Source organism: Dunckerocampus dactyliophorus, chromosome 7, assembly GCF_027744805.1.
Source record: "Dunckerocampus dactyliophorus isolate RoL2022-P2 chromosome 7, RoL_Ddac_1.1, whole genome shotgun sequence".
Lineage (NCBI taxonomy): Eukaryota > Metazoa > Chordata > Actinopteri > Syngnathiformes > Syngnathidae > Dunckerocampus > Dunckerocampus dactyliophorus.
This window is the reverse complement of record NC_072825.1, coordinates 29,194,826-29,209,426: the sequence shown is the minus strand read 5'-3', so window position 1 is coordinate 29,209,426 and position 14,601 is coordinate 29,194,826. Positions and strand designations below refer to the sequence as shown.

The 14,601-nt window shown below is 41.7% G+C and overlaps 1 protein-coding gene across 4 annotated transcripts in view; it reads left to right on the top strand.

Annotated features, from left to right (window-relative positions):
• Positions 1 to 14,601, top strand: part of prkcg (protein kinase C, gamma) — a 57,424-nt gene that overhangs the window by 25,270 nt on the left and 17,553 nt on the right. For 3 of the 4 annotated variants that reach the window (XM_054782126.1, XM_054782125.1, XM_054782124.1), the window contains exons 9-12: positions 2,899 to 3,099; positions 11,958 to 12,131; positions 13,906 to 13,997; positions 14,331 to 14,393. In XM_054782126.1, coding sequence (XP_054638101.1) covers positions 2,899 to 3,099; positions 11,958 to 12,131; positions 13,906 to 13,997; positions 14,331 to 14,393 — 530 coding nt within the window. The remainder of the gene's footprint in view (positions 1 to 2,898; positions 3,100 to 11,957; positions 12,132 to 13,905; positions 13,998 to 14,330; positions 14,394 to 14,601) is intronic. The other variant, XM_054782127.1, reaches the window with a different exon arrangement.

Below are 14,601 nucleotides of genomic sequence, written 5' to 3'. Positions count from 1 at the left end.
CAGGTGGAGTGGGCTGGATTGGGGTACCTCCTGCCTGTTCTGCGCCGGGGTCGGGGATACGGCCGTGGACCTGTCCGCTGGCCGTTGTAGCACAGTGGCTTGCCTGGGGTGGCCTGGCTTGTGGGATCCTTTTGTCTGATTTGCCTGCCCTTCCATGGGGTGGCCCTTTGGGGCCTGTTGATGCCGGGGCTTGTGCCGGGGGGGGGGGCTTGCTGTCTGGGCCGCTGTCTGCGTCTTTGCCTCCCCTGGTCAATATGCAGGCTTGTCGGGGCTGAGACTCCGGTGTACGGGTGGTGTGCCATCGGCTTTGGTGGCATGTGGGTGGTCTCGCTCCTGGTGGCTGGTGGGGTCCTACGGCTGGTCTGCTGCTGGTCTCGCCTTCTCGGCTCTGGTGCTTGGCCTCCCTGCTGTTTGGAGGTGCAGCACTCCCACTCCCTCTCCGGGATTTGCTGCCACGCGGGTGTCAGTTGGTGCTGTGTGGTTCGCCCGGGTGATCGCCCGTTTGCCCACCCGCTTGCCCACCCGCTTGCCCACTGACAATTACACACTCACCCACTCGCGCACCTTCATATATACAGTATATGAAGACTTGCACACGTACAGAGATACCTGTACACACGTGCATATGCACACTCATAATACATACGTACAGTACATACATCACAATACATACATTACTCACTGAGTCAACCAGGGTGTTATTATGTTGTTGGTTTTGATGTGGTGATGTCGGCAATCCCCTCTGTTTTATTTTCTCTTCTTCTCTATCCCCTCCTGCTCAGGTCCTGCCGCTCCAAATTTGCATAATAACAAAACATCAAAGTCAAATAAATTTTGTATAACAGGGGAAGTGTATCTCACACTTTTCCCTGGCAGAGTAAATCTGTTGAGCACGTGACGGCATTTAGATCTACAGTTCTATCTGCCTTAAAGGCTGGACAGGAAAAAGGAAAAAGAAAGAGAGAGAAAAAAAATATATATATATATATATACACACAATTAGGAATCCCACAGTTTTTACATGTTTAATGCGAGTGGCATTTTGTTACACTTTGTTTGACAGTCCTTGAACGCGCCTTCTAACTTTGTCCCACGCTGCACAGTACTATTACAGTCTTTATACTACTATACAGTATTTTTACCCTTTTTCTTTCACCTCACATTTGGTTCCAAATGCTGTGGGAATGCATAAAGGCAGGATTTGATTACCTTATTGAGTGCTCATGTGCATATTTGTTCAGTGCACAACCTCTCTGAAAAGCAAAGTCCAGGCTGGTACTGGTGTATGGTGGGTTCAAAAATAACATGCAGTTAAAAATTACCCAGTTTTTGGATGCTCAATGCGAGCTCCGATTTGTCCCATTTTGTTTGACCGTCCTTGAAAGCACCTTCTCCCGTTCTCACCCGCTGCACAAATACTGTACTTTATTCATCTCCAAGAGAAATTCACACAGATGGACTACTATACTGTATTTTTACCCTTTTTCTTCCACCTCACATTTGGTGCCAAATGCTGGTACTATGTGGGAAAGCACAAAGGTAAGATTTGATGACCTTATTGAGTGCCAATGTGCACATTTGTGGTACACAACCTCTTTGGGAAAAAAAGTCCAGGCTATATCTGTATTCATTTTGTGCTTTTAATTTGATGTTATTGCTGTCATAGTTGTACACAATACACAATAAATGAGATAAATTAGATTGCTATAATGTAGGTATGTTTTACTGACGTGTTGATGACTAGCTACTGTAGTGCACTGCTAATTCTAGCTAAAGCGCTGCAAATAACTTTGGTCTTGTTGCGAGAGCCATCTGCCAGGGCTTTGAAGCTAAATTTACCAATAAAAACATCCCCTTCTTTCTGCATTTCCGCTCATTATTTACCCCTACTTGTGGCTACAAGGTGACAACTACAGGGTCGGCCGATGGTCAAACAGGACGTGCGCACGTTAATCGCACGTCAAAAAAAAAGTGCCGTTTAAGGAAACGGCCGTTAACTTTGACAGCCCGAATACATATACCATAACATATTTGATTTACTTTTTTCAAAATCACTGGTGAAACTTAGGGGATCAGGTGCCTTCTTTAAGGAGACTTTGGATGCAAGAGCATCCAGCAGGACCCCAGGCAGTCGGCAAACCCAGTTTCCGACCGATGATGCAAGATTGAAGATTCAAGAGTTTTATTGTCATATGCATAGTAAGACAGGCAGTTATACTATGCAATGAAATTCTTATTCTGTTCATTCTCCCAAGAAAAGAAAAAAAACACAAGAAGACGGTCGCTATAGGCTTGGCTGCAGCAATAGGGGCTGAGCTGGTCGGCGAAGGGGATCGGCGTTTAAAAGCAAGTATTGGCATATGGAAATCGGGCGATACTGACCGGTAGCCGATCTGTCAGAGCACCCCTTAAAAATGCACACAATCTATATACTGTATATGATTTTTTTCAAATATATATTTTTAATTTTGTAAGCACAATGTGTGGGATTTAAAACATTCTCAAGCAGACCTGCCAACCCTGAAGAAATTTAGTACTCAAATAAAAAATAATGGATGTTTTTAATGTAATTTTAAAAATAATAAAGTCATAAAATCTATAATTTATTGCTTTAAATACATTTAATGTATGTATAAAAATTGTTTAGATGATTTCTTATGGGAAAAATGGATTGGGTTAGCGTAGGTTTGGGTTAGAGTGGGACTTCCTGGAAGGAATGAAGTGAGGTTCTAGTGTATTACGATGGAGTGTCTCCGCTGTGCTACACTCTCCCTCCACCAGGGTGCAGGATTGTTCTGCCTGCCTTGAACGAGAAACAAGGAGGTGAACTGGAGGTCTCAGGTTCGTGTTGTGTGTTTGGACTGCATCCAACCCCCACATCCCCATGTGATTCCACAGGAGCCTCTGCCAGACACTCCGACACCTTTGCTGCCTCAGATGGGATCCGGCCCGCTGTCTGAACCCCCTCCTGTGGCCTTGCCCTTGACCCCTGTGCCCTCATCGTGTCCACCTGCCCACACCCTGGGGTCGGGCAAGAGCAGGGTGGGCATCCATGACTTCAACTTCCTTATGGTGCTGGGCAAAGGCAGTTTCGGCAAGGTAAACATCCCTCATGTCAATCTGGATGTTTATTTTTCCTTTTCAATCATTTCTTCTACTGATGGACTTGACCTTTATGCCTCATGCTCTTCAGTGCAACCCCCTGCCCCCCATCATGAATTGAACTTTACATCTTTTGTGCTGTCATGAAGCTTACAAACCCACTCCTCCTTCCTGGAGGTGCTCCTTCCTCCCGTCCTAGGGGAGGCTTCTAGATGAAGCGTAATGAAGAGAGTGTCGTTTTGAGTCCTTCTGCCTCGTCTCCAGCTCCCCTGGTGCGGTTTCATAACTGTCAGACCAGAGTCTTTACAGAGGACGGGGGAAATAGAGCTCATCTTACGTAAGATGGATGGTTAAAAAAAAAAAAAAAAAAAAAGCCAAGAAGTGAGGGGGAGAAGGGAGTGACTTGTGCGTGTTGAGGGAGGGAGTCACTCAGAGACAGGAGAGGAGAGGGGAGGATTACTCTGGCCAAAAGGAAGCAAGGAGTCAGGAAGAAGCACATATTTGTGGGATTTATTCTAAAGCAGACCTGCCAACCCTGAACTAATGTAGTACGAACATTTATTTTTTGAAAAAAACAATTTTTAAATTTAATTTTAAAAATCTTTTTTAATTAAAAAAAAAAACATTTACATTTAAAAAATTATTTGTTACTTATTTTAAAACTTTTTACCTTTAAACTTTTTTAAGCCGAAAGGAGAAGAAGGGGATTTTTAAACTTTTAAAAAACAGCAAATATTTTTAGTGTTTTTTAATTTTAAAAAATTATAAATATTTTTTTTATAATTAAAAAATTCCACAAATATCTAAAACAAATAATCAAAATATGCTTTTTAAAATATAGATATTTTTATTAATACAGTTAAATTTACATTCCAAAAATGTTATTTTTACTTTTTAAAAAATGTTGATTTTTTTAAATATTTTTAAAATTAATTTTGTAAAAGCACTATGTATGTGATTTCAAACATTGTAAAGTAGACCTGCCAACCTTGAAGAAATTTAGTACAAAATTTTTGTAAAAATAAAAAAAGTAATTTTAATTGAATTATTTAAAATAAAGTACTATATATGTATGTACATAAAAAAATTTTCTTATTTAAAAATGTTGCTATTTTAAATTTTTTTAAATGTATTTTAAACCTTGCATTTTTATAATTAAAAAGTAATAAAAATACCCCAAAATATATATAAATATGCCTTTTTTGTAAAAAAGTAAATGATACATATCTAAATACAAAGCTTTGTGTTATTGTGTTATTATTAGTTATGATTAATATGAACATTTTCTAACTTTTGCTCTATTTTCCCTTTTTTTTGTTTGCTTAATTTCAATTGTAAGGCCTGCTTTTATAGCTCTTTTTGTCAGGGTAGAGCACGTGCCGTCGAGCAGACGATGGTAATTAAAGAGTCCGCTTCTGGCATGGGCGGGCTTCCTGGGCGTCTCTGGGCCTGCTGGTGTGTGGCCCCCAGTGCCCATCTGCCTTTGTGGGGTGTGATCTCTCGCCGGTCTCGGGGGTTGGCTGTCCTCCGGCCCGCCGGCGCCCTGTTTCTGGTTGGGATTGCCTCTCTGCGGCCCCTTGCTGGTCTTCCCGGGGGGAGGGCTCTCTGGGCTGGCTCTGGGGGGGCTGATCTTTGTGCTGCCTGCCCCTTTGGGCCCGGTGGCTTTCTGGCGGTGGGGGCTCGGCCTGGCTATTTGGGGCGGGGCTTTCTGGGCGGTGGAGGGGGGTCCCTCTCCTTTCATGCATTCTCAGTGACAATTACACACTCACCCACTCGCGCACCTTTATATATATGAGGACTTGCACACATGCAGAGATACCTGTACACACGTGCATATGCACACATACATACGAACTTACCCACATTACTCACTGAGTTAACCAGGGTGTTATTATGTTGTTGCTTTTATTACAGCGACTCTTTCAATGCAGTATTGTCATTGTGATCACTATCATAGTTCATCATTTCATTACTACTATTATGTGTGACTGTTTCAATGCAGTATTGTCATTGTGATCACGATCATAATTCATCATTTCATGACTACTATTATGTGTGACTGTTTCAATGCAGTATTGTCATTGTGATCACGATCATAGTTCATCATTTCATGACTACTATTATGTGTGACTGTTTCAATGCCGTATTGTCATTGTGATCACTATCATAGTTCATCATTTCATTACTACTATTATGTGTGACTGTTTCAATGCAGTATTGTCATTGTGGTTGTTGATATTATTTTGTCCTTTCCATCAGGGTCTTTATAGTCATCACAGACATTTATTTGCTGATGTAGTTCTGTATGTTTCTGTTGTTCTGTTCTTGTTGTGACAATTGTTGATGCTGCTGTTGTCCTTGTCTCTGTCTTTTGTCCCTCTTATTTCTCCCCCAACCCGTTTTTTTCTCTTCTTCTCTATCCCCTCCTGCTCCTGTCCAGCCGCTCCAAATTTGCATAACAACAAAACATCAAAGTCAAATAAATTCTGTATAACAGAAAGTGTATCTCACACTTTTCCCTGGCAGAGTAAATCTGTTGAGCACGTGAGGACATTTAGATCAACAATTCTATCTGCCTTAAAGGCTGGACAGGACAGGGGGACCAGAAAAAAAGAAAAGAAAATGTTGATCCAAGATCTGCAGGAGAAGGCTGTCCGCCCTCTGAACGGGCTGGAAATAATATTGTGCGAGCCATCAATCACAGATTTTGTGGATTTTTTTATGCTCAAATTGGTTACATTTTCTCTGTAGCTTGTTGCTAGGCAGAGTAGTATAGGATTGAGCCGTAAGTGCCCCCATTGGCCAATGAAAAAACAGCATGTAAAAGTAACGGCCACTAGGCACAAACAGGAATTATTTCATTTATTAGAAGCATTACAATTGTTACAATGCATTGAAGCATAAAAATGGCTAAATGAAGTAAAATACAAATATAAGACACATTCAATGAGGTTGTGATGATATGAAGTATTGCATGCTGGCCACTAGGGGTCAGTAATATTACTGTAATGTTGGGTGAGACACACAAGCACCAATATTATTGATAACAATAATAATGATAATCGTAATAATAACATGGGCGACCGCTGTGGCCATAATCCAGCTAAAACTCAACTCCCAACCCCAACGTTACTTCCTGTCCTCCACATGGAACACATTTATTGCATCACACACAAGTACAAGTCTTATTTATGACTTACAGTATATGTCTTATTTTCTCCACTTTATTAGTTAATAGGAGTATAAAGGTGACTATAGGGGTGTTCTTCCATGTCTAGAGGGCTCTAATAATGTTAAAAGTGTATTTAGAAGGTGGTTTTTATGATACAATATCGATAATAATAATAATAATCAAAGATGGCACCCTCCGTGGCAGACGTCTCTGTGACACTCTCCCGTGTTTTTCTATTTTTTTCTATTTTATTGTTCATTTTGGACATTCAACACACTCACGCAATACATTACAACAGAGAGACACTTTTGAACATCGGCAGGGTTCACCATGAACTTTCATTTAGCCTCTCAGACTTTGCCTTTCTTCTGCGCCGGGAGAACGCAGCAGCCTGCGGACCTGGTGAGCTGAATACCCGGCGAGCAAAGCATCCGAGGCGTAAACGAGGCAAGCGAGCCGGCCTGCATGCTAGGCTAAAAGCTAGAGCGACGAGGCCACCACTACCAAGCCTGCTGCTAGCCAACGTCCGCTCTCTTGAAAACAAGATGGACGAACTACGAGCAAGGATTACAGCTCAACGTGAGATCAGGGAATGCTGTGTCCTCACCTTCACAGAAACCTGGCTGAGGGAGGATATACCGGACTCGGCGATCCAGTTGGAATCATTTGCTGCTTACCGGGGAGATCGGACTTTAGCGTCTGGTAAACACAGAGGTGGCGGCGTCTGTGTCTACGTAAACAAACGGTGGTGCACAGACGTACAGACGATGGAAAAGCACTGCTCGCAGGACATTGAGCTGCTGATGGTGAAATGCAGACCTTTTTATTTGCCTCGTGAGTTTAGCGCTGTGTATTTAACTGCTGTTTACATCCCACCACGAGCTAACACTGCTAATGCACTAGGCCTCCTGCATGACATCATTGATAAACACGAGACCAAACACCCAGACGCTGTATTTATTATATCTGGCGATTTCAACCACTGTAACCTCAGGACTGTCCTCCCCAAATATTACCAGCATGTGAGCTTTCCCACAAGGGAAAATAACATCCTGGACCAAGTCTACAGCAACATGAAAGGTGCTTTGAAGGCTGTTCCAAGACCCCACTTTGGAAAGGCTGACCACATCTCTATATTCCTTTATCCAACATACAGACAACTTCTTAAAAACGCTCCCCCTGTACGTACAGCAGTTAAAGTGTGGAATGAAGAAACTGATCAAGTACTTCAGGACTGCTTTGGCTGCACAAACTGGGATGTGTTTAAAACTGCAGCGGGGAGGGAAGATTGTACTGTTGATTTGGATGAATATGCTTCTGCTGTTACTGGCTACATTAGCACATGTATAGAGACTGTTACCACCACCAAGTATTACAGAAAATACCCTAACCAAAAACAGTGGATGAACTGTGATGTAAGGGCTAAGCTACGTGCTCGTTCGACTGCATTTGTCATGGGCACCGCTGATGACTACAAAAAGGCCAGATATGACCTGAGGAGGTCCATACGGGAGGCCAAAAGACAGTACAGACAGAAGCTGGAGGGCTACTATTCCACCTCAGACCCTCGGCGCATGTGGGCGGGGCTCCAGCACATCACAGACTATCGACAGCAGAGTAGCGTAGCCACGTCCAGCCAAACCACACTTCCTGATGAGTTGAATGAGTTCTATGCCCGCTTTGACACCCAAACTCCTGATGAGCAGAGAGGGTGGCTGAACCTGGGGAGCACACAGGACTCACCTCTCATGGTGACATCAGCTGATGTGCGCAGGGTTCTAAACAAAACAAACCCACGAAAAGCAGCAGGGCCAGACAACATCTCAGGACGTGCACTTCGGGTTTGCTCATCAGAGCTAGCTGATGTGCTTGCTGACATATTTAACCTGTCGCTTGCACAAGCATCTGTACCGACCTGCTTTAAGTCCACCACCATAGTGCCCGTACCCAAGAAGAGCAACGTGACCTGCTTGAATGACTATCGCCCTATAGCACTCACTCCTATTGTTATGAAGTGCTTTGAAAGAATAGTCATGACCCACATCAAAAAGAGCATCCCGGCGGCAACTGTGGACCCTCTACAGTTTGCATATCGCCAGAACCGGTCCACAGATGATGCAGTCAACACTGCCATCCACACAGCCCTTTCTCACCTACAGGGCCAGGACACATACGTCAGAATGCTATTTATAGACTATAGCTCTGCTTTTAATACAGTCTGCCCCCACAAACTCACAAATAAGCTCCTCACACTTGGCCTGTCACCCTCCCTCTGTAACTGGGTGTTTAACTTTCTAACAGGCAGGCTCCAGTCAGTCAGAGTCCACAATCGCACATCCAGCTCAAGAATTGTGAGCACTGGGACCCCACAGGGGTGTGTGCTGAGTCCACTCCTCTACACGCTCTTCACCTACGATTGCGTGGCCTCCCAGAACAACACCAGCATCATTAAATTTGCGGATGACACTACAGTCATCGGACTGATCACTGGTGGTGTTGAAACATCATACACAAGAGTGGTGACGGACCTCATAGCTTGGTGTCGTGATAACAATCTCCTTCTCAATACAGATAAGACTAAAGAGATGATCATCGACCCAAGAACAAGGGAAAAGGAGCCGCATAGACCCCTGTTTATTGATGAGACTGAGGTGGAGAGGGTGAAAACCTTCAAGTTCCTTGGCACACACATCAGCGAGGACCTCACCTGGTCTCACAACACCCAACAAATTCTGAAGAAGTCCCAAAGGAGACTGTACTTCCTGAGAAGACTGAGGAAATTTGGCATGTCCACCACAATCCTGAGTTGCTTCTACAGATGCACTATGGAAAGTGTCCTTACCGCCTCCATCACTGTTTGGTACGGTAACTGTACAACACGTGATAGGAAGGCACTCCAGCGGGTGATCAAGACCTCACAGAACATTGTTGGGGCAGCCCTCCCCTCACTGCAAGACATTTATAAATCTAGAGTCCTACGCAGAACACACAACCTCATCAAGGACAGCACACATCCACAACACTCATTATTCACACTCCTACTGTCAGGCAGACGCTACAGGAGTTTGAAGTCCAGGACCACAAGGCTGGCAAACAGCTTTTACCCACAGGCCATCAGGCTTCTCAACGAAGCACTCGCACACGCCGCACGCAACACACGCACACACTCATAGCACTTTATTTATTTATTTATTTATTTGTATTATTTACTTGTATTAATGTCTCTTCTGTTGTTGTTGCTTAATTTATTAGTATATATGTTTATGTGTTTATGTTTCTTATGTTCTTATTCTTTCATTTGTTTTCTTTCTTTTCTTGGGAGAATGAACAGAATAAGATTTTCATTGCATGGTATAACTGCTGTTTTACCATGCACATGACAATAAAACTCTCTTGAATAAGAAATAATAAAAGAGAATTTGGGGAGAAAAACACAAAACTGTAGCCCCAACACCGAGGTACGGACTGTACCATGAGCCAGATAGCAAGTCCTCAATAATGCTCTTCAAATGAAACTTCCTGGCGCCCCTCCTTAAGCCTGCTCCTTCTTTTAGCAGAAAACAAGTAGAAAAGCACGCTAAAAAAGGTTAATTGCATGCAGCATTGAGCCTTTTCATGCTAGCTGGAAATGACAGTAAATGAACCTTATTGGTTGAGGGACAGGTCATCAGTAGCGACGGGTACCGGTACCGGTACTTTTATAAGCACCAGCCAAATTTCGTCTGTACCACCCGGCGCCATCTCACGTAAATAATTTAAAAAATAATAATAAAAACAGTAAAACTGTATTTTGTGTTCCGTTGTTATCATGACTAATATTTAGATTTTTTGATGATCTGAAACATTTAAGTGCGACAAACATACAAAAAAATAAGAAATCAGGAAGGGGGAACACTTTTTCACACCACTGTATATGAAAACGTGACCTCCAACAAAGAGCTAATCGAGAGAAACTTATATTATCCCACCGAAGGATTCATGGCTAAATTGCATGGAGCTGACCAGCTGACCACTAGTGATGTGCGGATCGATACGGAAATATCTATACCCCCAATCGCAGATCTTCAGGCTCTCGATACTTTGGTACTTGAGTCATTTGAGGTAATTGTGGACTTGGTCTAAATGATATGCTGTTGTTTCAAACAAAGACTCTGATGTCTTATATTCTTTGCTTTATCAGCTGTGCTGTAATTTGGAATACACCACTTTTTCAAATGTACCTGACATGTTGCACCAAGTATCTGTATCGGATCGGAATCGCCGGTATTGCACATCACTGCTAACCACTTCTAAGCTCCAAGCAATTCAGTGACCACAGTCGCCCCCTAGTGTTGTTGGAAAAAAAAGTACAGCGTGTATTAGTTGAATTAGTAAAGGTGTGTAAGGTAAGGTATGTTCAAAGGTATAGGAGTATCTAGAGCTGGCTTTTCATTGGTGCATTACTGAGATGCACCCCCCCCCCCAAGCATGCATTTTCTGTTTACAAAACACGCGTGCCTTTCCCACATCTTGATGTTAATGCAGCGTGAAATACGGGAGCATTAATGAAATGTTTTGGAGCGTGCACGGCGAGCACAACCAGCTCAGGCATCTGTCCTAATGACGGCATCACGTGTGTCTCATGTACCCAAAAAAAGAAAGTGCCTGCGAAGCACGGGACTGTATGACGCGCATCACTTATGACACACTGACCACACACACACACACACACACACACACACACACACACACACACACACACACACGTGCGTGAAAAAGCATGAAGCTTTGCAGGGAAATGCAAATTCTGAGTCATGCTCCACTTTAGTTTATTCATGAACTCACATCACAACATTCCCGTCCATCTCCGCGGGAATGCTTATGATAACATCATTTTAGTAGAATAATGTTGAAATACAACAGGAAGTTGTTTTTTTTAAAGTTGTAATACTATGACAAACAAAAAACAGGCCGTTTTTGCCCAGTGTCTTTCTTATGGTGGAGTCATGAACACTGACCTTAACTGAGGCAAGTGAGGCCTGCAGTTCTTTGGATGTTGTTGTGGGGTCTTTTGTGACCTCTCGGATGAATCGTTGCTGCGCTCTTGGGGTCATTTTGGTTGGCCGGCTACTCCTGGGAAGGTTCACCACTGTTCCATGTTTTGGCCATTTGCGGATAATGGCTCTCACTGTTGTTTGCTGGAGTCCCAAAGTTTTAGAAATGGCTTTATAACCTTTTCCACACTGATAGATCTCAATTCATTGCATTTTGTCGTCAGTTGTGTTGTCATGGACTAATGTTTAAATGTGTTTGATGATCTGAATCATTTAAGTGTGACAAACATGCAAAAAAATGAAGAAATCAGACAGGGGGCAAACACCACTGTAATTTCCTGCGCAGGTGTTGTTGAGTCGTTCTTCACTGTCGTTTCTGATCATGATATTCCTGTTTTTGTGTCATTTCCCCACAATATCCACGATGATTTCATCATTCAAGAAAAGACCAAACGTTATTTGTCAATAATGTAACAGCACTAAGAATTTCCAAATATACATCGAGTAGAATAGAACATGCTTGAAAAGATCTCTGCATATGTAGTATCATAAGACAAAATCTCTGTTTGTCCTTGAAACATTTACTGTGCTTTGATGCATGCATGATATGGTGCAGGTGTACCTAATGAAAGGTCTGCTCATGTTGTCAGGTGCTGCTGGCAGAGGAGCGAGGCAGCGAGCGCCTGTTTGCTGTCAAGGTCCTCAAGAAGGACGTTCTCTTCCAGGACGAGGACACGGAGAGTGCCCTGGTGGAGAGGAGGGTTCTTGCGCTCCCGTCTCGTCCTCACTTTCTCACATCGCTCTACTGCGCCTTCCAGACCGAGGTGTGTGCGTGAGTGTAGACCAGCGGTGTCCAAACTGTTCCCAGCGAGGGCCACATAGCGAAAAATGGAAGGATGCAACTTTGCCACCTTGGTATTCAGTAAGACAATATACGTAGATATGCTCAGAAGTTATATTTATTTCAAGAAAAATCTCCATCTCAGCTTTGTCATGTAGGTGAAAAATCTATTATTAAGATTAACTTCACTCTTTCATCTTTTTTTTTCCATTGTTGCTGTTTTTTTTAAATTCTCCAAATATTTTATACTTTCTTCTAAAATAATCTTTGGCAATTTTTTTCAATAACTTTTTCCCCAACCTAATTAAAAACAATTACAACTTTGTTTTGTTTTGTTTCCTTCTCGTAATATTACAACTTCTATGCTACTAAAATGACATTATTTTTCCTCATCATATTACAAAGATATTCTGATCAAATTGTGACTTTTTTTCTCATTAGAATACAACATTTTTCTTATAATATTTTGACTTCATTACAAAATTACAGCTTTTTTTTTTACATTTTTGTTGTTGTTTTTTGTTCAACTATTTAAACGTTCTTGTTGTAATTTTTTTTTACTTTATTCTTGCAAAATTACAGCTGCTTTTTTCTGTTTTTGCTTTTTTTGCAGCTTCTCATAATTCTGACTTTATTCCCATAATATTTTCCTTTATTCTCGTAAGGTTATGTCCTTTACAGCAAACGGATTTCTCAAAAATGCAACTTTATTTTTTGTTTTGTTTGTTTTTCATAATATTACGACTTTTTTAAAAAGTTCACTTATGTTATTTCTCTCATAATATTCAACTTTTTCTTTGTAGAATAAAAATTTTCTATGAATATTTTGACTTTATTTTTGTAAAATTACAGCTCTTTTCCCCATTTTTACTGTTCTTTTTTTCCCAACAATTTCAATTTTCGTCTTTTAAATTTTGTTTTCATAATTTTTAATTATTTCCATAATAATTTGTCTTTATTCTCGTAACATTATATCTTTTTCTGTAACCTAATTTTCCCAAAATGACAATTTTATTAGTTGTTTTGTTTGTTTGACACATTCCCACTTTTAAAAAAATGCCTTTTTTTCTTAAAAATGTCACTTTTTGCTGTTATTTTTCCTCATAATATTCAATATTAAAATTTTCATCTTGTAAATTTTTTCTCTGTAATTCTTACTTACTCCCATAATATTTTGACTTTATTCTCATAAAATTATATCTTTTTCTGTAACCTAATTTTCCCAAATGACAATTGTTTGTTTTGTTTGTTTCACATAATATGATGACTTTTACAAAAATGCTACTTAAAAATGTCACCTTATGCTGCTAAAATGGTGTTATTTTCGTTGCAGTGTAATATTATCAAGTTATTCTCATAATATAACAACTTTTTCTAGTTAATTACAACTTTTTGCTCGGAATATTTTGACTTTAGCTTTGTTAAATTCCTGTTTTTCTTTCTTGTTAAAAGATGTTTTTAAAATGTGCCGTGGGCCAATAAAAAAACAGACATAGGCTGGAATTGACTCCCGAGCCGCACTTTGGCTATCCAGCCACTGAAGATGCTCCCAAAGGCACCACAAAACTTCCATTCAATTCACCACCTGACATTTTGGCCTAGCATGGTCCTCCTTGGGGTTTTATTAATACATGAAATAATACGCTTGCACTTGCCAACAAGCACTTTGCTCCTGCAGCGGAGATGGTTTTGTAATTTGCCAGGAATGTGTGTGTGTGTGTGTGTGTGTGTGTGTGTGTGTGTGTGTGTGTTTTCAGGACCGGCTGTACTATGTGATGGAGTACGTCAACGGAGGAGACCTGATGTTTCACATTCAGATCATTGGAAAGTTCAAAGAGCCTCATGCCGCGTATGCTCCTCTTATCTTCACGCCACTTTTCTCCCTCATGTTCGGCGTTGCGTTCTTTCCCTTGCACACCCCCACACACACACTCACTTTGTTCATTATTCCCGGTCGCTCATAAAATTCATCACCCCCCCGCCCCCTAATCTTGTCTTTCCATTCTCCGATAATCTTTGATCCGCCATCCAAATCTTATTCTCGTTCTGTTGCTCATTTTTTTTCTCCGCTGGCCTTTCATGTGTTTGGTTGTACTGCCTTTCATCAGCCTCTTTTTGATTGACTTTTATATCCCGATACGTGCAGTAACACAAATCGCCCCCTTTTTCTCTCCCCCTGCAGGTTTTATGCAGCAGAGATAGCAGTGGGCCTCTTCTTCCTGCACAGCAAAGGGATCATCTACAGGTAAAGGATAAGCAGTTCACCTCATTTACTTCATGTTTGTGTGGTTGGTGTCACTTCTGTGCAGTGCAGCACCAAAGCTTGTCTTTGAAGTGTTTATCCCGAGAAGACATCAGTTGCACACGCTTGTCTGTATTTGCCGTCTTTCGGGAAGCAATTGTGTGGAAGATGTCACAAAGCTCAGTGCTGGGGCTTCAAGAAGAAGCCTGGA